Source organism: Aquarana catesbeiana, linkage group LG03, assembly GCF_042186555.1.
Source record: "Aquarana catesbeiana isolate 2022-GZ linkage group LG03, ASM4218655v1, whole genome shotgun sequence".
In the NCBI taxonomy this organism is placed as follows: domain Eukaryota; kingdom Metazoa; phylum Chordata; class Amphibia; order Anura; family Ranidae; genus Aquarana; species Aquarana catesbeiana.
In genome coordinates, this window is record NC_133326.1 from 663095134 (window position 1) to 663121413 (window position 26280).

The window sequence follows — 26280 nt, forward strand, 5'->3', positions numbered from 1 at the left end:
AATCCAGAGATAGCCCTATTGAATCTGAAATTAGATAAGGTTGATAAATATACCCAACAACTGATCTTTTTCATCCTACTGGGCACCAAAATAAGAATAGCCTCTTGTTGGAAAAAACACAGAGTCCCATTCACAGCGGTGAAGCATAACATTTCCTGGATTATGGCCCAAGAAAAGATAGTTAGCATTATACAAGACAAAGTTAGTAAGTTTGAGTTAACATGGGAACCTTGGGCCAATTTTTGTCATATTTCCTTACGCCCTGGCATTAACCCACCAGGGCAACAGGCTCACTGAGTGACTCCGCTGATAATCCTCATCAAGTGCGATTGTCTTCTTCCCCTCCTTTTTCCCCTCCCACTAGTCTTCCTTCCTCCCCTTTCCTTTTATTACCTCAGACTCTCTGATTGTTTTCTCTGTATACTGTTCAACCCTGATATTTATTTAATTATTTGTGTATTTTTCTTTTGCTTTTCTTTGGAGGGACATGGTATTACCTTAACAACCCCTGACTCCCTGGTCCTAGGGCTTTTCTGATTAAATACAAGGGCTATCCTGTCTGGGAAAGACTCGACCGAGGTTGGGGACCCGGGAGGGGGGAGTGGCCTCAAGCCCGCAGTGTGTTCCCATATGGGGCGGGTGGCGGGCGTCTCTCCTGCTTCTGAGCCCTTGCAAATAATTGAGTAAAGTCTTCCTTGTTCCTTATAACCACACCACCCTTATCCCGATAAATGTGTTATATCTGTCCCCTCTAGGTTTTTGATCCGGCAGAATACACATCATTTATTATCCTAGCTTCTGAGACATGTCTATTTTAGTTTAAATTTTGATATACTTTAAACTGTAAAACAGAATTTTGCCTGTTTGGACTTGCCCTTTTACATCTTGCATTGAGAGTTTTTACCTCGAATTCATTTGCTCCTTATGTTTCTTCATATCTTACTACTTTGTAATGACTTCTACAAAGGTTCTGTAAAATTTTTGTTACTACTAATAAAAATCTATTGAAAGAAAAAACGGTTGTTTTAAAAACTTTTTTTTTTTGCTTTGATACATGTCCCCTAGGGCAGTACTTGCATATGAGCCTTAAAAATTAGCACTTTTGATTGTTCATGTTCGTGTCCCATAGACTTTAATAGTGTTTGCATGTTTGCTCAAACTTTTTGCCTGTTCGCATGTTCTGGTGTGAACCGAACTGGGGAGGTGCTCGGCCCATCCCTACCTTTCACACAGATCACAGTACTCCCCCTAACAATGCCATCATTTGCTTTTCTCTCCAGAAGGATGCAGACATATTTTATGAGGCATAATTCAGGAACACTATCTACTATCTGGACTGAGATGCTGGCGCAGAGATAACAATCATGTGGATTCTGGTGCCTGCCTTGTTCTTGGCTGTGTTTACAAATACCTGAAGAAAAAAAGCCCTTGCTGCTGCTTTTCACCTAGGAGACTTGTTACAAATTGACAATGTTTTAATCTTATTCCTGGGAAAGAGAAGACTGAGGAAATGCTTCCTCCTGCTTGCAGCAGACTCATGACAGCCCCCTGTTAATTAAGTTTGGTGAATTAAGGTCCATATCTATAATGGTTACACTGGATTATAAAACCGTTTTACTGCAAATGAAATACAGTTAACAAATGAACAGTGGAGCACACATAACAGCTAACATAAAAAAAATGTTTTATTGACATAGAAAACATGACAGGATTGTAGTAACACACTGAAAAGGAATGGGAAGAGGAGTTCAGGGGATTTCCATGTTCACTTTATGATGCACAGCCATTAAGTTCCAGATATTCAGACAGTAAAAAGAAGATATCACATATTTCCTCATTCTCCGGTTCCTGGCATTCTCTGTTGTTTGGCCACCACTCGATCCAAGTGTCTTTTCCAATGATGTAGGAGTATCTAAAGAGAATTATAAAAACAAGTTTTGCTAATGGTCAACTCTACCCAAAACTACCAAATATAATCCTATGCTGACTTTGAAATAGTGTTATATCTCCTCTGTAATTCGCATTTGCACCCAACTACAATCACTATTTCAAAGAAAAAGGATGATGTTTAGTTCCTCTGACAGAGACCTTTATAATTGAGAATAAATAATTGGGTAATTCAGCTGAAAAAGGCTGATGCCATTATTCTGTTCTTGAGAGGAGAGACAGAAACCCAATGTAGTATATGGGAATGTTGTTACTGCACTCTATTAGAAATAGAAGTCAATTCACTGTATTTAATTATTAATACTCATGACAAGATCACACTAAATATATGTTACTTTTATGAATAAAAATGTATGTAGGGCTGTCTTAATTCACTTCATGAACCCAATACACTTGTGTAATTACCCACACACAATGCGCCATGTCATGAGGGTGTCAAATAACATTGCAATAGGAGCTAGGAATGTGCACCTGTACATGTTCCTAGTTCTCAGGCAATGCTGTCGCACTGACAACTTATAAAGACCATTGATCACAAAGAAGTTAAACAAGCATGTAAATTTCAATGCCTGGAGAAGCCAAGGGGTAAGCAGAAAGATAATTCAAATTGTTTCAGATTTGTGTAAGACTTTTTAAAATTGACGTAACTGCTGTCACTGCTATTCAAGTGAGATTCTTAAACCTACACTGTGCAAAACTCCAAGACTTCTCTAGAGAAGAAACAATTCTCTAGAACCTTCTCTCTTGAGCTAGAATCCTTTTTTTTTTCCTTGTCAGACTGACTCCTACCCTGTACATGTCTATATAGTTCTTGTAAAGCTACCTTTTCAAACCTGCCCACCCATCCTGATCTCTATCCAGAATTCAAAGAACAAACATATTTTATTATCAATATGACTTATCAGAATTTCCAACAGACTTTCTCCTTAAAGCTTACGTTTACAAACAACAAAACCCCAAAATAAACAGGATCTAATAATGGGCGGTAGAGAGGTGGACCTTTAAATCATCCGCCCATTCTCCATTCATAGATCATGTTTCATTCATCAAAATTATAGTAGGGCCTCTATGAATGGAAGAGCTGGGCAATACAGGCGAGCATAGTAAGCATTCTTGATGAGAGCCTGCAATAGTCTATTAACCCCGACTGCATCAGAAGATTATGGCGGCAATGGTAGGAGGGAGGAGACTTGTACTGAACTAGAAGACAGATGCACAAATGACACATCACACTGTAGGTAAGTAATGTTCCTTGTGCCTATTGTGTATTTTGTAGGTAAACATAGGCCTCAAACTAGGTGTTTTACAGAAGGTCCCCATCCTTACCCATTGCTGCTGGCTGATCCTAAATTAAACCCATCCTCTCTCACTGTAACCACTTTCTCTGCTGATGTAGAGACAGGTACAGTCTACTTTATCCACCATATCGACATTGCAGTAGGGGAGTAAGTCAAGAGGAATATAATTCCCCTATGGTTTCCTGGGTCATTGGGGAAGCATCCAATGGGATGCTGCCACCCAATGTTACTCTGGAAGCCATCCTGGGGCAGGAAGAGCCTATTTAAGGCTCTGGCACCCAGGTCTAGTGGGCCTTTGCGAGTTAGCAGAGTAGGGACAGGTACTTTCGTCTGGTAGGGACAGTACTGTAATGGATGTGATTAAGGTGTCACATAAAGTTGTCACATAAGGTACCAGGTAAAATGCTAAAATGCCTATTTCAAATGTAATATTGTGTCATTGCTTAGCTTGTTAATCTTAACTCTAAAATTCAGATAGCTGCTAGTCCGTCCCCCCCCCACACTTTGAAGCTGAACCTCAAAGAATTATAAAAAGACCGTGCCTCTTTTCCGGGAACTGCACCCAAGACAGACATGACATCAACATAACATCCAACGTCTTGGAAAGGAAGTTACCAAGATACCCAATAATACCTATGATTTATTGCTAAACTTGCTGAAACTGTTAAAATCTCATATATTGTCACAATAATATGTTTTGCATATGCCTTATTCTTTGTCTGACAAGAGTGTATAAAAGCTGAGGAAAAAGAGGAAATAAATTTCAGAAATGACTTTCACGCTGAGTCTGTCTCAGGGGAGATTATTTCCAGAAGTGTACACTTCTTATATATTCTACAATCTGATTGGGGGTAGATATAATAATATCAGACTTTTGTTCTGAATCCAAAACATTTTGGTGCCCAACGTGGGCCTCGAGGCTAGGGTCCCAAGGGATAGCCAATCAAGAAGGGATCAGGAGAAAAGCCAACATGGAGACAGGAGGAGACTGATCACCTCTAAAAACGGTAAGACACTTTTGATATCTCGTATATCTAGTCTACTGTTTATCCTGTACCCGTGGCTGGTCAACCTCTGTCCCCATAGCGGCTTCCTGCGGCCCTCAAAGACAGGTATTAATCTTGCCTCAAGTCTGTTGATAAATTAAGGAACCTGCAATTATATCTACCATCTGTTTTGTTCTGTTCTGTTGATTTTGTTGATTTGTTGTTCTGTGTTTTGTGGTGGCTGTTGGGAATGAGGGATTGCTTATATAGTCACGGATGAAAATTAGTTGACGTGGTTTAAACTTCTCCTGGGTAATAGGGACCAGGAGGAAGCATCAGGACGTGGTTAAACTTCTCCTGGGGGAATAAATAATTGTGCGGCAAAGCACGAGTGCAGCGAGCACGGGCAACCAGGAGGGGGCGTCAGGAACACGCATAGCGTGGGGGATCCCGTGACAGTTTGAGTAATCCTGTACTTCACTGCAGCTGTCACATATCTTGTTGTTAGTTGATTATATCATGTCCTAAATGTGTTTGCGGACTGTTGTTTGGCATACATGAAGGAGGCTGGGGGTTGGTTAAAGTGGTAGAGTCAGGATATAACTGAGAAGCTCTTGGTTACAAATCCTTGTTAGCGGAGATCACAGATGTGTTGGTATTCAGATTAAATGTACATTATCCAGTTAAACTTGAGGTTGGCAAGTCGCCACAGGCTATAGAAAGTGAAGTTAGGAGGGGACACGCAGCCGAAAGGTGTCGGTCGCAACTTCAACAACCAGAACAGTTTGAAGAGGAAGAAAAAAATAGAGTGAGGAATTTGAGCATGGTTCTGTGAAATGTAGATTGTTACATAGTTACATAGTAGGTGAGGTTGAAAAAAGACACAAGTCCATCAAGTCCAACCTATGTATGTGATTATGTGTCAGTATTACTTTATATATCCCTGTATGTTGCGGTCATTCAGGTGCTTATCTAATAGTTTCTTGAAGCTATCAATTCTCCCCGCTGAGACCACCGCCTGTGGAAGGTAATTCCACATCCTTGCCGCTCTTACAGTAAAGAACCCTCTACGTAGTTTAAGGTTAAACCGCTTTTCTTCTAATTTTAATGAGTGGCCACGAGTCTTGTTAAACTCTCTTCTGCGAAAAAGTTTTATCCCTATTGTGGGGTCACCAGTATGGTATTTGTATATTGAAATCATATCCCCTCTCAAGCGTCTCTTCTCCAAAGAGAATAAGTTCAGTGCTCGCAACCTTTCCTCATAACTAAGATCCTCCAGACCCTTTATTAGCTTTGTTGCCCTTCTTTCTACTCGCTCCATTTCCAGTACATCCTTCCTGAGGACTGGTGCCCAGAACTGGACCGCATACTCCAGGTGCGGCCGGACCAAAGCCTTGTAGAGTGGGAGAATTATTGTTTTAACTCTGGAGTTGATCCCCTTTTTAATGCATGCCAATATTCTGTTTGCTTTGTTAGCAGCAGCTTGGCATTGCATGCCATTGCTGAGCCTATCATCTACTAGGACCCCCAGGTCCTTTTCCATCCTAGATTCCCCCAGAGGTTCTCCCCCCAGTGTATAGATTGCATTCATATTTTTGCCACCCAAATGCATTATTTTGCATTTTTCTACATTGAACCTCATTTTCCATGTAGTCGCCCACCCCATTCATTTGTTCAGGTCTTTTTGCAAGGATTCCACATCCTGCGGAGAAGTTATTGCCCTGCTTAGCTTAGTATCGTCTGCAAATACAGATATTGAACTGTTCATCCCATCCTCCAGATCGTTTATGAACAAATTAAATAGGATTGGTCTCAGCACAGAACCCTGGGGAACCCCACTACCCACCCCTGACCATTCTGAGTACTCTCCATTTATCACCACCCTCTGAACTCGCCCTTGTAACCAGTTTTCAATCCATGTACTCACCCTATGGTCCATGCCAACTGACCTTATTTTGTACAGTAAATGTTTATGGGGAACTGTGTCAAATGCTTTTGCAAAATCCAGATACACCACGTCTACGGGCCTTTCTTTATCTAGATGGCAACTCACCTCCTCATAGAAGGTTAATAGATTGGTTTGGCAAGAACGATTCTTCATGAATCCATGCTGATTACTGCTAATGATACCGTTCTTATTACTAAAATCTTGTATATGGTCCCTTATCATCCCCTCCAAGAGTTTACATACTATTGATGTTAGGCTAACTGGTCTGTAATTCCTAGGGATGTATTTTGGGCCCTTTTTAAATATTGGTGCTACATTGGCTTTTCTCCAATCAGCTGGTACCATTCCAGTCAGTAGACTATCTGTAAAAATTAGGAACAATGATCTGGCAATCACTTGACTGAGTTCCCTAAATACCCTCGGATGCAAGCCATCTGGTCCCGGTGATTTATTAATGTTAAGTTTCTCAAGTCTAATTTTAATTCTGTCCTCTGTTAACCATGGAGGTTCTTCCTGTGTTGTGTCATGAGGATAAACACTGCAGTTTTGGTTACTGAAGCCTCCCGATTCACTCGTGAAGACTGAGGAGAAGAATAAATTCAATACCTTCGCCATCTCCCCATCCTTTGTAACCAGATGTCCTTCCTCATTCTTTATGGGATCAATATGGTCTGTCCTCCCTTTTTTACTGTTTACATACTTGAAGAATTTCTTGGGATTTTTTTGCTCTCCTCCGCTATGTGTCTTTCATGTTCTATCTTAGCTGTCCTAATTGCACCCTTACATTTCTTGTTGCATTCTTTATAAAGTCTGAATGCTGAGGATGATCCCTCAACCTAGTATTTTTTGAAGGCCTTCTCCTTTGCTGTTATATGCATTTTTACATTGAAGTTAAGCCATCCAGGACTTTTGTTTGATCTTTTAAATTTATTACCCAATGGGATACATTGGCTAATGCCCTTATTAAATATGCTCTTAAAGCAAACCCATTTCTCCTCCGTATTCTTTGTTCCTAATATTTTATCCCAAAATATGCCTTTTAGCAAGGTTTGTAGTTTAGGGAAGTTGGCTCTTTTGAAATTCAGTGTCTTTGTATTCCCTTTTTTGTTTCCTATTTGTGTGATTTATACTGAAACAAATTGACCTGTGAGCGCTGTTACCTAAATTGCCCACATCCGTGATCAGGTCTGTATTGTTGGTAATCAGTAGATCCAGTAATGTTTTATTTCTAGTTGGTGCGTCTACCATCTGACCCATAAAATTGTCCTGCAAGACATTAAGGAACTGGCAAGCCTTAAAAGATTGTGCGGTTCCCTCCGCCCAGTCTATGTCTGGATAATTAAAATCCCCCATTATGATATGATGACATTTGAAGTGGTGCATTGAATTAATTGGATTAATTACTGTACTCCTTATCTGTTTGTTAAATGTATTGTTGAGAGTAATAATTGTGGTCACATATTACTTGGCTCGCTCCCCTACCTGTGGCCACCTCGGGGGTGGACAGGGCTGTGGCTGGTCTACGTTTTGGGAAGAAACGTGTAAGGAGACTTGCACAGCAGTCAAACACTGTAGATGTTCCTTTTCCTCTCGCTCTCTATCCATTTTGTCTTCGTTAACTTGAGACTGTGATATGGTCTGAACCGGTACCAGGTGACAGATAGAGGAATTGTCGGACCCTTGAATCAGGACAGACTCCTGACCCATCTAAAATCCTGAGCAGATACACATAAATATCCCAGTCATCAAGACAGAACGTAGCAAAGTAGCGTTATATATTGGAGGGTGGTCCGAACGAGGACAGGTGACAGTCAGAGGATTGTCGGACCCTTGAGTCCAAGACAGCTTCATAAAACCGCCATACAAATCCTGAGCCTGGACACATAAACTTCCCAATAGCTAACGACAGGGCAGAAGTTAGAGAGACCTAAAGAGGGTAGTTTGGCTTGTGGTTTGGTATTAGAGCAAGAAGGATAGGATTCTGTCAAGAAGGGGAAGAAATTGGCAAACGTGTGTGGGGTCACTATGCATTTGGGTGATCGGCTAGAGCCAAATGAATGGCATGCTCTTTTGAAAAGGAAAAGAGGTTTGTTGTTGGACCACGGGCTGCTGCAAACAGCAGACGCTTGGTTCAAAGTTGCAAAAGCTATTCATGAAGAAGGGTGGACAGAGCAGGAAATGTGTCGAAAAAGTTGTATTGTGTATGTGCACAAAAAGCCAGAAAAGGGGTCAAAATCCAAGACAGACAGACAGCTACCGCCCTATGATGGTGTCCGGCCCTCAGGAAGTGGGTACCGCGCCTCTGGTATTGCCCTTTCCCCTGTGCACAGTAATACCTCCCCTATGACACCTCCACATCAACCCCCCGCTCCTCCACCATGCTTGGATATGGGCGGGGCACACACTTGTCTTTGTACTCCTCATCTGGTTGCCACCACATATGTTTGGCACCATCTAAACCCCCAACACCAACACCAAAACCCACCCACATGTTTCCAATGATGGAACATACAGTCAGGTCCATAAATATTGGGACAAAGACACAATTCTAATCTTTTTGGCTCTATACACCACCACAATGGATTTGAAATTAAAACAACAAGATGTGCTTTAACTGAAGACTTTCAGCTTTAGAGGGTATTTACATCTAAATCAGGTGAACGGTGTAGGAATTACAACAGTTTTGGTCCCACTTTTTAAGGGACCAAAAGAGCTGCGTGCAGTTGGCACCCCATGTTTGTAAAACCTGAATAAATATATACCATTCGTTTGTGCCGCGTTTGTGCTGATTTGTGCTGCAAAAATGAGCATTTGTGCTGGTTCAGTTTCTGAGATATTAAACATTCAATTTAATGCAAGCCCCGCCCACTTTGCACGCCATGTCCCTGAATTTTAAAAACAAACGTGCCATTCGTTTGTGCTGCGTTTGTGCTGGTTTGTGCCGCAAAAATAAACGTTTGTGCCGCTTTGGTTGCGGAGATAATTCCGTCCTCTGTTAACCATGGAGGTGCTTCCTGTGTTGTGTCATGAGGATAAACACTGCAGTTTTGGTTACTGAAGCCCCCCGATTAACTCGTGAAGACTGAGGAGAAGAATAAATTCAATACCTTTGCCATCTCCCCATCCTTTGTAACCAGATGTCCTTCCTCATTCTTTATGGGGCCAATATGGTCTGTCCTCCCTTTTTTACTGTTTACATACCGAAAGAATTTCTTGGTATTTTTTTTGCTCTCCTCCGCTATGTGTCTTTCATGTTCTATCTTAGCCGTCCTAATTGCACCCTTACATTTCTTATTGCGTTCTTTATAAAGTCTGAATGCTGAGGATGATCCCTCAACCTAGTATTTTTTGAAGGCCTTCTCCTTTGCTTTTATATGCATTTTTACATTGGAGTTAAGCCATCCAGGATTTTTGTTCGCTCTTTTAAATTTATTACCCAATGGGATACATTGGCTAATGCCCTTATTTAATATGCTCTTAAAGCAAACCCATCTCTCCTCCGTATTCTTTGTTCCTAATATTTTATCCCAATTTATGCCTTTTAGCAAGGTTTGTAGTTTAGGGAAGTTGACTCTTTTGAAATTCAGTGTCTTTGTGTTCCCTTCATGTTTCCTATTTGTGTGATTTATACTGAAACTAATTGACCTGTGATCGCTGTTACCTAAATTGCCCCGTATTTCCACATCTGTGATCAGGTCTGTATTGTTGGTAATCAGTAGATCCAGTAATGTTTTATTTCTAGTTGGTGCGTCTACCATCTGACTCATAAAATTGTCCTGCAAGACATTAAGGAACTGGCGAGCCTTAAATGAATGCGCGGTTCCCTCCGCCCAGTCTATGTCTGGATAATTAAAATCCCCCATTATGATAACACTTCCCATCCTTGCTGCTAATCCAATTTGTGATAGGAGATCTGTCTCCACTTCCTCCCTCAGGTTAGGGGGCCTATAGCATACTCCCAGTATTATTTTCCCCTTAGCTTCATCCCTTTGGAGCTCTACCCATAAGGATTCCACCTCCTCTCTAGCTCCCTCAGTGATGTCATCTCTCACATTCGCTTGTACATTATTCTTAATATATAGGCATACCCCTCCCCTTTTTTACCCTCTCTATCCTTGCGGTATAGGGTATACCCTTGAATGTTTGCCAGCCAATCATGAGAGCTGTTGAACCAGGTCTCTGAAATTCCCACAAAATCCAAATCCTCCTTGTACAACAGTATCTCTAGTTCACCCATCTTGTCTGCCATGCTCCTGGCATTGGTGAACATGCCACATAGTTTAGACCGGTCGGTGTTTCAAGATCGCAACTAGGACTTGCTACTCTACTCACCTTGTGTTTTTGTGCTTTGGTTAACCTACCACTAATGCCCCCAATACTACCCTCTGGAATATCTGCCGCGCTGGCTATCACTGTCTCTGGACCCTCCCCCCATCGCCTAGTTTAAAAACCCCTCTAACTTTTTGGCCATCTTCATTCCCAGCAGATCTGCACCCTCCTCATTTAGGTGCAGTCTGTCCCTTCTATAGTACTGGTTACCGACTGAGAAGTCGGCCCAGTCCTCCAGGAACCCAAACCCCTCCTTACTACACCAGATCTTCAGCCACTTGTTTACTTCCCTAATCTCCCTCTGCCTTTCTGGTGTGGCTCGATGTACCGGTAGTATTCCTGAGAACACTACCTTGGTGGTCCTTTTCCTCAATTTAGCACCTAAGTCCATAAAATCGTTCTTTAGGACACTCCATCTGCCTCTGACTTTGTCATTGGTGTCAACGTGCACCATGACAGCCGGGTCTTCCCCAGCCCCTCCCATACTGTTCGGTGCTTCAGGTCTTGGTTACAGATTGCCCTCTCTGTCCTTCTAAGAATTGAGTCCCCTACCACCAGAATCTGTCTTTCCTTTCCCTTTGCTGTCCCCCCACTCTCACTGGAGGAGTTCTTCCCCTGGCAGCTAGGAGAGTCCCTCATCTCCAGCAGTGCTGGTCCCTGACTGGTATCACCAATGTCACTCAATGGAGCGTACTTATTGGGATGCTCCAGCCCTGGATCGGCCTCTCTGGCACTTCCCCCTCTACCCCTCCTGACTGTCACCCATCTACTCTTTGCTAGTGCCTGCACCTCTTTGTCTCCACCCGCCTCTGTGCTGGCCCCTGCCGGCACCTGCCGTGTACGTTCCTGGCTCCCCTTTAGTATGGAGGGACTTCTCAGTGCTGACAGTTGCTTCCCCAGATTCAGAACCTGGACTTCCAGGGAAACAATGTGCTTACATTTTGCACAGCAGTATTCGCCCTCGATCGGATGATCAAGGAACGCATACATGCCGTAAGATGTACAAAGAGTTGCCTCTCCACACCCGCCGGGCATCGTACCTATTCAATTTAGTGAGGATTTGGGGATTTTACCCTGTCCAAATTACCTAACAGCTAGGTTCCTGGCACTAATACTCAGGACAATACACAGGTACACAACAAGACAATACACAGGTACTCACAGACCTACGTGCAATCGCAGAACAGTCGCAGACCTACGTGCACTCGCAATACTCAAGTATACAGTACACAATACACAAGTACTAACGATCCACACACACTACTCAGACAACACTCAGATATACACACTACACAGGTAGTATGACCCCTGTTATAACCTCCTGTTTTAAACGTTTGTGCCACTTTGGTTGCGGAGATATTGTGCGTTATAGTTGCTGCAACCCCGCCCACTTTGCACCCCATGTTCCTGAATTTTAAAAACAAACACGCCATTAATTTGTGCTGCGTTTGTGCTGGTTTGTGCCGCAAAAATAAACATTTGTGCTGCTTTGGTTGCGGAGATATAGTGCTTTATAGTTGCTGCAACCCCGCCCACATTGCACCCTATGTTCCTGAATTTTAAAAACAAACACGCCATTTGTTTGTGCCGGGTTTGTGCTGGTTTGTGCCGCAAAAATAAACGTTTGTGCCGCTTTGGTTGCGGAGATATTGTGCGTTATAGTTGCTGAAACCCTGCCCACATTGCACCCCATGTTCCTGAATTTTAAAAACAAACGTGCCATTCGTTTGTGCCGCGTTTGTGCTGGTTTGTGCCGCAAAAATAAACGTTTGTGCCGCTTTGGTTGCGGAGATATTGTGCGTTATATGATGTCAAACCACATTGACTTTACACCTTGTTAATAAAGCTTACATACAGAACCTAAACTCAGCTTGGGTTTCCTTAATGTAAAGCTCCTCCCACTGTACAGGCACTGCACTTCATATAGTACCCTGAAAAAGGCAGCATTGGAGCTCAAACAACTTTTTGCTTGATGGTTTCACTTCTAGCTCAGGGAATCCAGGGTAAATTCATTTTTAACATCTTTAATTTTACTTATTATTAATAATTATTCAATGTATGCAATTGCAATGAAAATAATACATTTGGAATAGATGATTGTGGGTTTGCTGTGTGTATACAAACTATTTTTTTTGCAATACTAGCACTAACTAGAAAGACAACCTAATATAGTGGTCAGGTGGCAACACTAGTTGTGTTAATAACTGATGTCCCCAGGTACTGTAAACATCCTGTGTTCAGGGTTAGCCAGAATGTAAAATCATTGTAGTAACATGCAGAAATGCTTTAAACCTTTCCTGTCTACACACAGGGTAATCAAGGGCATTAGGTTACATTAAACACCTTTTATTCTAGGTATGCACCCAGCAAAATGTGTTTAGAAAATAATGGTGATCTCCAGTGCTCGGGGGCGGAGTCTTTTCAGAATGTGTCACACATGGCAGTAAATATTTCTGCATTTGCACACCAATGTGCTGAAGTGACTGTGTGACTATTTTTTTTATTTTCAATGCACCAACAGCATGAGGCCTAAATTCAACACACAACGCATGAGCAGAATTTGCAAAATACGAGTTTACAAAGGTGCACAAAATATGCATCTTTGTACTGCAAATGTGTATATGCACTTACTGTCAGTTCATACATAATCCGTTTCATGCCTAAGCCTATTTCTGACATTTGTTGCTTACAAGTTAAAATCCGTATTTTTTGCTAGAAAATTACGTAGAACCCCCAAACATTTTATATATATATTTTTTATCAGAGAATCTAGAGAATAAAATGGCGATCGTTGCAATATTTTATGTCACACTGTATTTTCACAGTGGTCTTTCAAACGCATTTGTTTTAGGAAAAAATACACTTTCATGAATTAAAAAAAACTGATCAGTAAAGTTAGCTCATTTTTTTGTATAATGTGAAAGATGATGTTACGCCGAGTAAATAGATACCTAACATGTCACACTTTAAAATTGCGCAAACTAGTGGAATGACAACAAACTATGGTACCTAAAAATCTCCATAGGCGGCACTTTAAAAATAAATAACGGTTACCAGGTTAGAGTTACAGAGGAGGTCTTTTGCTACAATTATTGCTCTCACTCTGATGACTGCGGCAATACCTCACGTGTGATTTGAACACCATTTACATATGCGGGCGCGACTGACGTGTGTGTTTTTGTTGCGTGAGCTCGCAGGGACGGGTGGGCGCTTTCAAAAAAAAAAAAAAATTTTTTTCTTATTTATTTTTTTTTGGTCGTCACTCACAAGGATTCTAAACATCCCTTGCGATAGTAATAGGTGGTGACAGGTACTCTTTATGGAGGGATCGGAGGTCTAAAAGACCCCAAATCTCTCCTTTGCACTTCAAAGTATTCAGATCGTCAAAAACGGGGATTCTGAATATTGTTATTTTTTTTTAAACGGCGCCATTGGCAGCCGAGTAAACCGGAAGTGATGTTGTTTACACATAGGAGACTAGTATGAAGTCGTTTATGGCTTCCTTCCAGTCTCACTCTAGCCGGCGGAAGTGCCGGATCATGGCTCGGGTCTCCCGGTGGGATGGGAGACCTGGGAAGAGTGGTGAAAGGCAGCGGGAGGGGGGTAGTATCCTCCCGGTTCCTCAGATAACAGCCGAGCGGCTTTTAGCCGCATGGGTTGCTATCCCCGAAGAGCCAACCGCCCGCTTTAAAAACGGTACTGGGGTGATACATGCAGCTGCAGGCATAATCCCGGTATAACCCCCTAAAGTCATATGTGCGTACGGTCAGCGCTAAGGGGATAATCATTCTAGCACTATGCAGGCCCAGAATGTATAGCAAATTTTAAATGCATATGTGTGTTTAGGCAAATACAGATGCGTACATATGGAAAGCGTGCATGATTTGCAGACCCAGATGCACCCTTGTTGCTTTTTCTGTGCACATTTGTTAGCAATGCAAAAACACAGTCCTATATGCAGCTGTGTGCATGGAGCCATGTATTTGCACGTGCAGTATACAGATGCATAGTACAAAATTTTTTGCCTGTGTGAATGAGGCCTTAAACAGGGTCTACAATAAATAAATATAAGTGGCTTTTCATAAAATATTGCACAGTTTACACTACATTGACTTAATTTGAAATTCAGTATTATTCCTATGGTAGGACGTATAAAATTTGATATTTAAATTGTTTTATTTCTAAACATGTAAACATGTCTGTGACAGGCCGCAGCATTGTAGATTTTAATGCACTTGCCACATCTGAGCCTCTATTAGCATGCTTTATGTTGCAAGTTATATGTGCTTGCTTGTGAGTGTGGTAAGCCAAGTTTCAAGAAAAAAGAATTATTATAATTATTACAAAAGAGACGTGCGCATGCCGTTTCAAAAGGAGGTCATGACTGGCAGCTCCCGCACGCGGGAATGACATCATCGCAGCTCCGGCCAATCACAGGGCCAGAGCCACGATACCCGTAAGTAACTCCAGGACAACATGTTGCCAGCCGGAGCTGTGTACCGGCACCGCAGCGGGGGCTTTGATCCCAGGTGAGTATTACATAATGAGCTTTCGGCTCGCTGAGCCTGGTTAAACCCTAAGTAGGTTGCTGTACACACTATGCCAAAAAGCACCTACAGCAGTCGAAGGCAACCAAAGGAACGACCGCATGTAGCTGGGGCGAACGAACATGCTCCAGCCCGTCAAACACACAACACCATATAAAAAGTCCTTTATTGGAAAAAAAAAAAACACAACACAGGTTTTTGAAAAATCCTTATTTAACCACCTCAATACTGGGCACTGTCACCCCCTTCCTGCCTGGGCCATTTTTCAAGCTTTCAGCGTTGTCACATTTTGAATGACAAATGCACGGTAATGCAACACTGTACCCAAATAAAATTGTTATAATTTTTTCCCCCACAAATAGAGCTTTCTTTTGGTGGTATTTGATCACCTCTGCGGTTTTTACTTTTTGCGCTATAAAAACAAAAATTAGCGACAATTTTGAAAAAAAAAAACTTATTTTTTACTTTTTGCTATAATAAATATCCAATTTTTTTTTAAAAAAACTAAATTTTTCCAAAGTTTAGGGCAATATGTATTCTTCCACATTTTTGTTAAAAAAAAAATCACAATAAGCGTATATTGATTGGTTTGCGCAAAAGTTATAGCGTCTACAAAATAGGGGAAGGATTTATGGCATTTTTATTATTATTATTTTTTATTTTTTTACTAGTAATGGCGGCAATCTTCAATATTGCGGTGGGCAGATTGGACAATTTTGACACATTTTTGGGACCATTCACATTTATACAGCGATCCGTACTATAAAATTGCACTGATTACTGTATAAATGTTACTGGTAAGGAAGGGGTTAACACTAGGGGGAGATCGAGGAGTTAATTATGTTCCTAGGAAGTGATTCTAACTGTAGGGGGAGGGGATTCACAAGGGGAGAAGACCGATCGGTGTTCCTCTGTACTGGGAACACACCATCAATCATCTCTCCTCTGACAGGCCGTGGATCTGTGTGTTTACACACACAGATCCACTGTCCTGCTGTGTTACCGGGCAATCGCGGGTGCCCGGCAAACATCACAACTGCCGGGCACACGCTTTGGGTCCCCAGTGACACAACGGGCGCACGCGATTGCCGGCGGCGGCGCACACGCGCCCCCTAGTGGGCCAGGAAGGCGAGCCTGGTGGGCCGGGAAGGCGAGAGCATCATATGACGCCCTCCCAGAACTAGAGCCGCGCCGCCTGGCCGTCATATGAAAGCCGGCGTGCAGCAAGCGGTTAAAAAATAAAATTCACTAGAGCCAGAGCCAGCTGTGCCCGCCCCCTCCCCGTCTGTTCTTCCAGTCAGCACTAGAGAATCGGAAAGGGGGGATCCCTGTGGGGGTGGCAAAACTACGCATGTGAAGTAAAATATCATGTACAATATCCACAAATCTGCACAAACTGCTAACAAATAAATCTAGTTGTATGTAAGATTTAATAATGAGGTGCAAAGTCAATGTGGTTTGACAACATATACCACTCAATATCTCCGAAACCAAAGCGGCAAAAAATGTGGGTGGCGCGTTTGTTTTTAAAATTCAGGAACATGGGGTGCAATGTGGGCGGGGTAGCAGCAACTATAACGCATAATATCTCCGCAACCAAAGCGGCACAAACGTTTATTTTTGCGGCACAAACCCAGGACAAACAAATGGCGCGTTTGTTTTTAAAATTCAGGAACATGGGGTGCAAAGTGGGCGCGGTTGCAGCAACTATAACGCACAATATCTCCGCAACCAAAGCGGCACAAACATTTATTTTTGCGGCACAAACCAGCACAAACGCTGCACAAACTAATGGCATGTTTGTTTTTAAAATTCAGGAACATGGGGTGCAATGTGGGCGGGGTTACAGCAAATATAACGCACAATATCTCTGCAACCAAAGTGGCACAAACGTTTATTTTTGCGGCACAAACCAGCACAAACCTGGCACAAATGAATGGCGTGTTTGTTTTTAAAATTCAGGAACATGGGGTGCAATGTGGGTGGGGTTGCAGCAACTATAACGCACAATATCTCTGCAACCAAAGTGGCACAAACGTTTATTTTTGCGGCACAAACCAGCACAAACGCAGCACAAACAAATGGCGCATTTGTTTTTAAAATTCAGGAACATGGGGTGCAATATGGGCGGGGTTGCAGCAACTATAACGCACAATATCTCCGCAACCAAAGTGGCACAAACGTTTATTTTTGCGGCACAAACCAGCACAAACGCGGCAAAAACGAATAGCGCGTTTGTTTTTAAAATTCAGGAACATGGGGTGCAAAGTGGGCGGGGTTGCAGCAAATATAACGCACAATATCTCTGCAACCAAAGCGGCACAAACATTTCTTTTTGCGGCACAAACCAGCACAAATGCGGCACAAAGGAATGGCGCGTTTGTTTTTAAAATTCAGGAACATGGGGTGCAAAGTGGGTGGGGTTGCAGCAACTATAACGCATAATATCTCCGCAACCAAAGTGGCACAAACATTTATTTTTGCGGCACAAACCAGCACAAACCCAGCACAAATGAATGGCGCGTTTGTTTTTAAAATTCAGGAACATGGGGTGCAATGTGGGCGGGGTTGCAGCAACTATAACGCACAATATCTCCGCAACCAAAGCGGCACAAACATTTATTTTTGCGGCACAAACCAGCACAAACGCGGCACAAATGAATGGCGCATTTGTTTTTAAAATTCAGGAACATGGGGTGCAAAGTGGGTGGGGTTGCAGCAACTATAACGCATAATATCTCCACAACCAAAGCGGCACAAACATTTATTTTTGCGGCACAAACCAGCACAAACCCAGCACAAATGAATGGCGCGTTTGTTTTTAAAATTCAGGAACATGGGGTGCAATGTGGGCGGGGTTGCAGCAACTATAACGCACAATATCTCCGCAACCAAAGCGGCACAAACATTTATTTTTGCGGCACAAACCAGCACAAACGCGGCACAAACTAATGGCATGTTTGTTTTTAAAATTCAGGAACATGGGGTGCAAAGTGGGCGGGGTTGCAGCAACTATAACGCATAATATCTCAGCAACTAAAGCGGCACAAACGTTTATTTTTGCGGCACAAACCAGCACAAACCCGGCACAAACGAATGGCGCGTTTTTTTAAAAATTCAGGAACATGGGGTGCAATGTGGGCGGGGTTGCAGCAACTATAACGCACAATATCTCCGCAACCAAAGCGGCACAAACATTTATTTTTGCAGCACAAACCAGCATAAACGCGGCACAAACGAATGGCATGTTTGTTTTTAAAATTCAGGAACATGGGGTGCAAAGTGGGCGGGGTTGCAGCAACTATAACGCACAATATCTCCGCAACTAAAGTGGCACAAACGTTTATTTTTGCGGCACAAACCAGCACAAACGCGGCACAAACGAATGGCGCGTTTGTTTTTAAAATTCAGGAACATGGGGTGCAATGTGGGCGGGGTTGCAGCAACTATAACGCACAATATCTCCGCAACCAAAGCGGCACAAACATTTATTTTTGCAGCACAAACCAGCACAAACGCGGCACAAATGAATGGCGCATTTGTGTTTAAAATTCAGGAACATGGGGTGCAAAGCGGGCGGGGTTGCAGCAACTATAACGCACAATATCTCTGCAACCAAAGCGGCACAAACATTTAATTTTGCGGCACAAACCAGCACAAATGCGGCACAAACGAATGGCGCGTTTGTTTTTAAAATTCAGGAACATGGGGTGCAATGTGGGCGGGGTTGCAGCAACTATAACGCACAATATCTCTGCAACCAAAGCGGCACAAACTTTTATTTTTGCGGCACAAACCAGCACAAACGCAGCACAAACGAATGGCGCGTTTGTTTTTAAAATTCAGGAACATGGGGTGCAAAGTGGGCGGGGTTGCAGCAACTGTAACGCACAATATCTCCGCAACCAAAGCAGCACAAACATTTATTGTTGCGGCACAAACCAGCACAAACGCGGCACAAACGAATGGCACGTTTGTTTTTAAAATTCAGGGACATGGGGTGTAAAGTGGGAGGGGCTTGCATTAAATTGAATGTTTAATATCTCAGAAACCGAACCGGCACAAACGCTCATTTTTGCGGCACAAATCAGCACAAACGCGGCACAAACAAATGGTATATTTTTATTCAGGTTTTACAAACATGGGGTGCCAACTTCACACAGCTGACCAAAAGTAATGGGACAATTGGCTGCTCAGCTGTTCCATGGCCAGGTGTGTGTTATTCCCTCATCATCCCATTTACAAGGAACAGATAAAAGATCCAGAGTTCATTTCAAGTGTGCTATTTGCATTTGGAATCTGTTGCTGTCAACTCTCAATATGAGTTTCAAAGAGCTGTCCCTATCGGTTAAGCAAGCCATCATTAGGCTGAAAAAAACTAAACAAACCCATCAGAGAGATAGCAAAAACATTAGGTGTGGCCAAATCAACTGTTTGGAACATCCTTAAAAAGAAAGAACGTGGGGGGCGTGGCTTGGCAGCGGATGTAGTCAGTCGCACTCAGTGTGAGCTCCGCCGAGGATCCTCTCTTTTATCCTGGACATCACCGCCGATCAACCGATTTCAGTGTCAGACTGCTCCCCAGTGAAACCTTTCACACCCGACTGGCTATTGCAGCACTTATTTGTGGCTTGGAAGATGCCTAAACATGGCTCTGTGGCCCGCTCGGCTCCGGACCACGAGACACAAGATGGCGGCTCGGCTTTGAAGTCGGCTGCAGTGAAGCACAGGGAGGCAGTGCAGAAACTGTTCTCCCAGAATGACATGTGGGATTCAACGGAGGCTCTTGGAAACGGGGCGGAGAGCCGTAGTGGATCACAGTCGGAGGCAGATGATACAGTACCCCTGGAGGATCCGAATGCACCGGTGTTGCCCTGGGACACAGTGAGTAATCCACCCATGTCCCAAGCCTCACACAAGGCCCAAGCCACAGGCTCGGCTGGGCCTGAACCCAAACTGAGAGATATCCTCTCTGCGGTCACTTCCTGCAATCTTTCTATTACTGTTCTGGCCACAGAAGTTAAAGGAATGAAAGCTGAAATGTCCTTTATGCATCAGGACATGCAGAAATTAAGGGATCGTACATCCGCCATTGAAGGGCGCATTAGCATAGAGGATGATTGGGCCCTCATGCAGAGGGAGTTGCATGCACAGCAATTAATGGTGGCTAAACACGCCATGAAACTTGATGATTTAGAAAATAGACTTCGCAGAAACGTTAGAGCCATTGGCATCCCTGAAAAAATGGAGGGGAGAAACCCGGTCGATTTCATTGAGCATTGGCTACTGGAAAAGTTTGGGAAGGAATCATTCTCTCCTATGTTTGCGGTGGAGCGCGCACACCGGGTTCCCTCCAGGCCTTTGCCTCCGGGAAATCCCCCTAGAGCCTTTCTGTTCAAAATGCTCCATTACAAAGATAGAGATATTATCTTGTCTAAGGCAGGTACCTTGGGTGATGCCCTGGTGATAGATAACTCTAAAGTATCCTTGTTCCTGGACTTTTCGGCTGAGGTGCAAAAACAAAGGGCTCAGTTTAATGATGTTAAAAAGAGACTTCGCTCCTTGGATATACAATACTCCATGCTTTATCCGGCTCGCCTGCATGTGGTGGCCAGAAATAAAGTGCATTTTTTTGAATAACCTGCAATGGTGATGCAGTGGCTGGATAGAGAAGAAAGATCCCTGCAGGAAGAATTGAGCAGACGGCGCAAAAATACCTGAATGTCATAATTTTTTTTCACATATGTAATAATGGTACCACTACTATCTTCATGAGATTTGATTGGTAATATGAATATGAAAATCCTGCCAAGGCGGAAGACTATGTTCACAAAGAGTGTTAGTGTCATTCATGCTAATGATCACTATACGAGGCCTGTTGCCTAATGGCTCTTCAAAGCCGACTACTGAACTTAGCCCCCCAGTTGAGAGTCCTTTGTGCACATTACAGTTTTTTTATTTCTGTTTTTTTTCTGTGTTACTTGGAACCCAGTTGGTTCATTGGTCCTAGTCTTGCTTAACCCTTTATTTTACAGATTTCACTTTTTTGATCAGAGACTGCCTACTACATACCGCCATATCCGGTACTTTGAGGATGATTATCTAGAGAATGCAGTGCTTATTATAAATGCCTTTCAAACTCATGCTTTGTATACATATGTTTGAATGCTTTATGGCTAAACAAGTTGTTCTGACCAGTTGGAATGTGAGGGGTCTAGGGGACAGGGTGAAACCTTTAGCAGTACTCCATATAGTTACATAGTTACATATAGTTACATAGTAGGTGAGGTTGAAAAAAGACACAAGTCCATCAAGTCCAACCTATGTGTGTGATTATGTGTCAGTATTACATTACATATCCCTGTATGTTGCGGTCATTCAGGTGATTATCTAATAGTTTCTTGAAGCTATCAATGCTCCCCGCTGAGACCACCGCCTGTGGAAGGGAATTCCACATCCTTGCCGCTCTTACAGTAAAGAACCCTCTACATAGTTTAAGGTTAAACCTCTTTTCTTCTAATTGTAATGAGTGGCCACGAGTCTTATTAAACTCTCTTCTGCGAAAAAGTTTTATCCCTATTGTGGGGTCACCAGTACAGTATTTGCAAATTGAAATCATATCCCCTCTCAAGCGTCTCTTCTCCAGAGAAAATAAGTTCAGTGCTCGCAACCTTTCCTCATAACTAAGATCCTCCAGACCCTTTATTAGTTTTGTTGCCCTTCTTTGTACTCGCTCCATTTCCAGTACATCCCTCCTGAGGACTGGTGCCCAGAACTGGACAGCGTACTCCAGGTGCGGCCGGACCAGAGTCTTGTAGAGCGGGAGAATTATCGTTTTATCTCTGGAGTTGATCCCTCTTTTAATGCATGCCAATATTCTGTTTGCTTTATTAGCAGCAGCTTGGCATTGCATGCCATTGCTGAGCCTATCATCTACTAGGACCCCCAGGTCCTTTTCCATCCTAGCTTCCCCCAGAGGTTCTCCCCCCAGTGTATAGATTGCATTCATATTTTTGCCACCCAAATGCATTATTTTACATTTTTCTACATTGAACCTCATTTGCCATGTAGTCGCCCACCCCATTAATTTGTTCAGGTCTTTTTGCAAGATTTCCACATCCTGCGGAGAAGTTATTGCCCTGCTTAGCTTAGTATAGTCTGCAAATACAGAGATTGAACTGTTTATCCCATCCTCCAGGTCGTTTATGAACAAATTAAATAGGATTGGTCCCAGCACAGAACCCTGGGGAACCCCACTACCCACCCCTGACCATTCTGAGTACTCCCCATTTATCACCACCCTCTGAACACGCCCTTGTAGCCAGTTTTCAATCCATGTACTCACCCTATGGTCCATGCCAGCGCACCTTATTTTGTACAGTAAACGTTTATGGGGAACTGTGTCAAATGCTTTTGCAAAATCCAGATACACCACGTCTACGGGCCTTCCTTTATCTAGATGGCAACTCACCTCCTCATAGAAGGTTAATAGATTTGGCAAGAACGATTCTTCATGAATCCATGCTGATTACTGCTAATGATATCATTCTTATTACTAAAATCTTGTATATAGTCCCTTATCATCCCCTCCAAGAGTTTACATACTATTGATGTTAGGCTAACTGGTCTGTAATTCCCAGGGTTGTTTTTTGGGCCCTTTTTAAATATTGGTGCTACATTGGCTTTTCTCCAATCAGCTGGTACCATTCCAGTCAATAGACTGTCTGTAAAAATTAGGAACAACGGTCTGGCAATCACCTGACTGAGTTCCCTAAGTACCCTCGGATGCAAGCCATCTGGTCCCGGTGATTTATTAATGTTAAGTTTCTCAAGTCTAATTTTAATTCCGTCCTCTGTTAACCATGTAGGTGCTTCCTGTGTTGTGTCATGAGGATAAACACTGCAGTTTTGGTTACTGAAGCCCCCCGATTCACTCGTGAAGACTGAGGAGAAGAATAAATTCAATACCTTTGCCATCTCCCCATCCTTTGTAACCAGATGTCCTTCCTCATTCTTTATGGGGCCAATATGGTCTGTCCTCCCTTTTTTACTGTTTACATACTTAAAGAATTTCTTGGGATCTTTTTTGCTCTCCTCCGCTATATGTCTTTCATGTTCTATCTTAGCCGTCCTAATTGCACCCTTACATTTCTTATTGCATTCTTTATAAAGTCTGAATGCTGAGGATGATCCCTCAACCTTGTATTTTTTGAAGGCCTTCTCCTTTGCTTTTATATGCATTTTTACATTGGAGTTAAGCCATCCAGGATTTTTGTTCGCTCTTTTAAATTTATTACCCAATGGGATACATTGGCTAATGCCCTTATTTAATATGCTCTTAAAGCAAACCCATCTCTCCTCCGTATTCTTTGTTCCTAATATTTTATCCCAATTTATGCCTTTTAGCAAGGTTTGTAGTTTAGGGAAGTTGGCTCTTTTGAAATTCAGTGTCTTTGTGTTCCCTTCATGTTTCCTATTTGTGTGATTTATACTGAAACTAATTGACCTGTGATCGCTGTTACCTAAATTGCCCCGTATTTCCATATCTGTGATCAGGTCTGTATTGTTGGTAATCAGTAGATCCAGTAACGCTTTATTTCTAGTTGGTGCGTCTACCATCTGAACCATTAAATTGTCCTGCAAGACATTAAGGAATTGGCGAGCCTTAAATGAATGCGCGGTTCCCTCCGCCCAGTCTATGTCTGGATAATTAAAATCCCCCATTATGATAACACTTCCCATCCTTGCTGCTAATCCAATTTGTGATAGGAGATCCGTCTCCACTTCCTCCCTCAGGTTAGGGGGCCTATAGCATACTCCCAGTATTATTTTCCCCTTAGCTTCATCCCTTTGGAGCTCTACCCATAAAGATTCCACCTCCTCCCTAGCTCCCTCAGTGATGTCATCTCTCACATTCACTTGTACATTATTCTTGATATATAGGCATACCCCTCCCCCTTTTTTACCCTCTCTATCCTTGCGGTATAGGGTATACCCTTGAATGTTTGCCAGCCAATCATGAGAGCTGTTGAACCAGGTCTCTAAAATTCCCACAAAATCCAAATCCTCCTTGTACAACAGTATCTCTAGTTCACACATCTTGTCCCCCATGCTCCTGGCATTAGTGAACATGCCACATAGTTTAGACCGGTCGCATATTGTCCTCGTATTGGGTGTTTCAAGATTGCAACTAGGACTTGCTACTATACTCACCTTGTGTTTTTGTGCTTTGGTTAACCTACCACTAATGCCCCCAATACTACCCTCTGGAATATCTTCCGCGCTGGCTATCACTGTCTCTGGACCCTCCCCCCATCGCCAAGTTTAAAAACCCCTCTAACTTTTTGGCCATCTTTCTTCCTAGCAGATCTGCACCCTCCTCATTTAGGTGCAGTCCGTCCCTTCTATAGTACCGGTTACCGACTGAGAAGTCGGCCCAGTCCTCCAGGAACCCAAACCCCTCCTTACTACACCAGCTCTTCAGCCACTTGTTTACTTCCCTAATCTCCCTCTGCCTTTCTGGTGTGGCTCGATGTACCAGTAGTATTCCTGAGAACACTACCTTGGAGGTCCTTTTCCTCAATTTAGCACCTAAATCCCTAAAATCGTTCTTTAGGACACTCCATCTGCCTCTGACTTTGTCATTGGTGCCAACGTGCACCATGACAGCCGGGTCTTCCCCAGCCCCTCCCAGTAATCTGTCCGCAAGATCCGTGATGTGCCGAACCCGAGCGCCCGGTAGACAACATACTGTTCGGCGCTTCAGGTCTTGGTTACAGATTGCCCTCTCTGTCCTAAGAATTGAGTCCCCTACCACCAGAATCTGTCTTTCCTTTCCCTTTGATGCCCCCCCCCACTCTTACTGGAGGAGTTCCTCCCCTGGCAGCTAGGAGAGTCCCTCATCTCCAGCAGTGCTGGTCCCTGACTGGTTTCACCAATGTCACTCAATGGAGCGTACTTATTGGGATGCTCCAGTCCTGGATCGGCCTCCCTGGCACTTCCCCCTCTACCCCTCCTGACTGTCACCCATCTACTCTTTGCTAGTGCCTGCACCTCTTTGTCTCCACCCGCCTCTGTGCTGGCCCCTGCCGGCACCTGCCGTGTACGTTCCTGGCTCACCTTTAGTATGGAGGGACTTCTCAGTGCTGACAGTTGCTTCCCCAGATTCAGAACCTGGGCTTCCAGGGAAACAATGTGCTTACATTTTGCACAGCAGTATTCGCCCTCGATCGGCTGATCAAGGAACGCATACATGCGGCAAGATGTACAAAGAGTCGCCTCTCCACACCCGCCAGGCATCGTACCTATTAAATTTAGTGAGGATTTAGGGATTTTACCCTGTCCAAATTACCTAACAGCTAGCTTCCTGGCACTAATACTCAAGACAATACACAGGTACACAACAAGACAATAAATACACAGGTACACAACAAGACAATACACAGGTATTCACAGACCTACGTGCACTCGCAATACACAAGTATACAGTACACAATACACAAGTACTAACGATCCACACACACTACTCAGACAACACTCAGATACTCACACTACACAGGTACTATGACCCCTGTTATAACCTCCTGTTTTAAACTCTGGTTTTTTAATTCCCACTTATTCCAGCTCCACTTACACCAAGTTCTACAGCTTCAGACTGAGCACGCTCAGACTGAGTCCTACAACCAGTTAAATAGGCACCTGTGAGCAATTAACCACACCCCTTAATTGATAGACTGATGGAACCAGAGAAAAAAAAAAGCTATTTAAAAAGTGACAGCAAAAGGCAAATTAAAAACTAAAAGGAAAAGCCCCAAAAATGCAACCCAGCAAACAAACAGCAAACAAACAGCAAACAAACAGCAAGCAAACAGCAAGCAAACAGCAAACAAACAGCAAGCAAACAGCAAGCAAAACAGCAAACAAAACAGCAAACAAACAGCAAACAAACAGCAAACACAGCAAGACTTGTACACTCTAACTCTGTTTTTTTAAACTCCCACTTATACCAGCTCCACTTACACCAAGTTCCACAGCTTCAGACTAAGCACGCTCAGACTGAGTCCTACAACCAGTTAAATAGGCACCTGTGAGCAATTAACCACACCCCTTAATTGATAGACTGATGGAACCAGTGAAAAAAAAAAAGCTATTTAAAAAGTGACAGCAAAAGGCAAATTAAAAACTAAAAGGAAAAGCCACAAAAATGCAACCCAGCAAACAAACAG

The 26280-nt window shown here is 43.1% G+C and overlaps 1 protein-coding gene across 3 annotated transcripts in view; it reads right to left on the minus strand.

Moving 5' to 3' along the window:
* Positions 1-1667: 1667 nt before the first annotated feature.
* Positions 1668-26280, minus strand: part of LOC141133431 (venom factor-like) — a 681995-nt gene continuing 657382 nt past the window's right edge. For all 3 annotated transcript variants that reach the window (XM_073622818.1, XM_073622817.1, XM_073622816.1), the window contains one exon: positions 1668-1912. In XM_073622818.1, the coding sequence (XP_073478919.1) occupies positions 1771-1912 (142 nt within the window). In that variant the 3' untranslated portion in view covers positions 1668-1770. The remainder of the gene's footprint in view (positions 1913-26280) is intronic.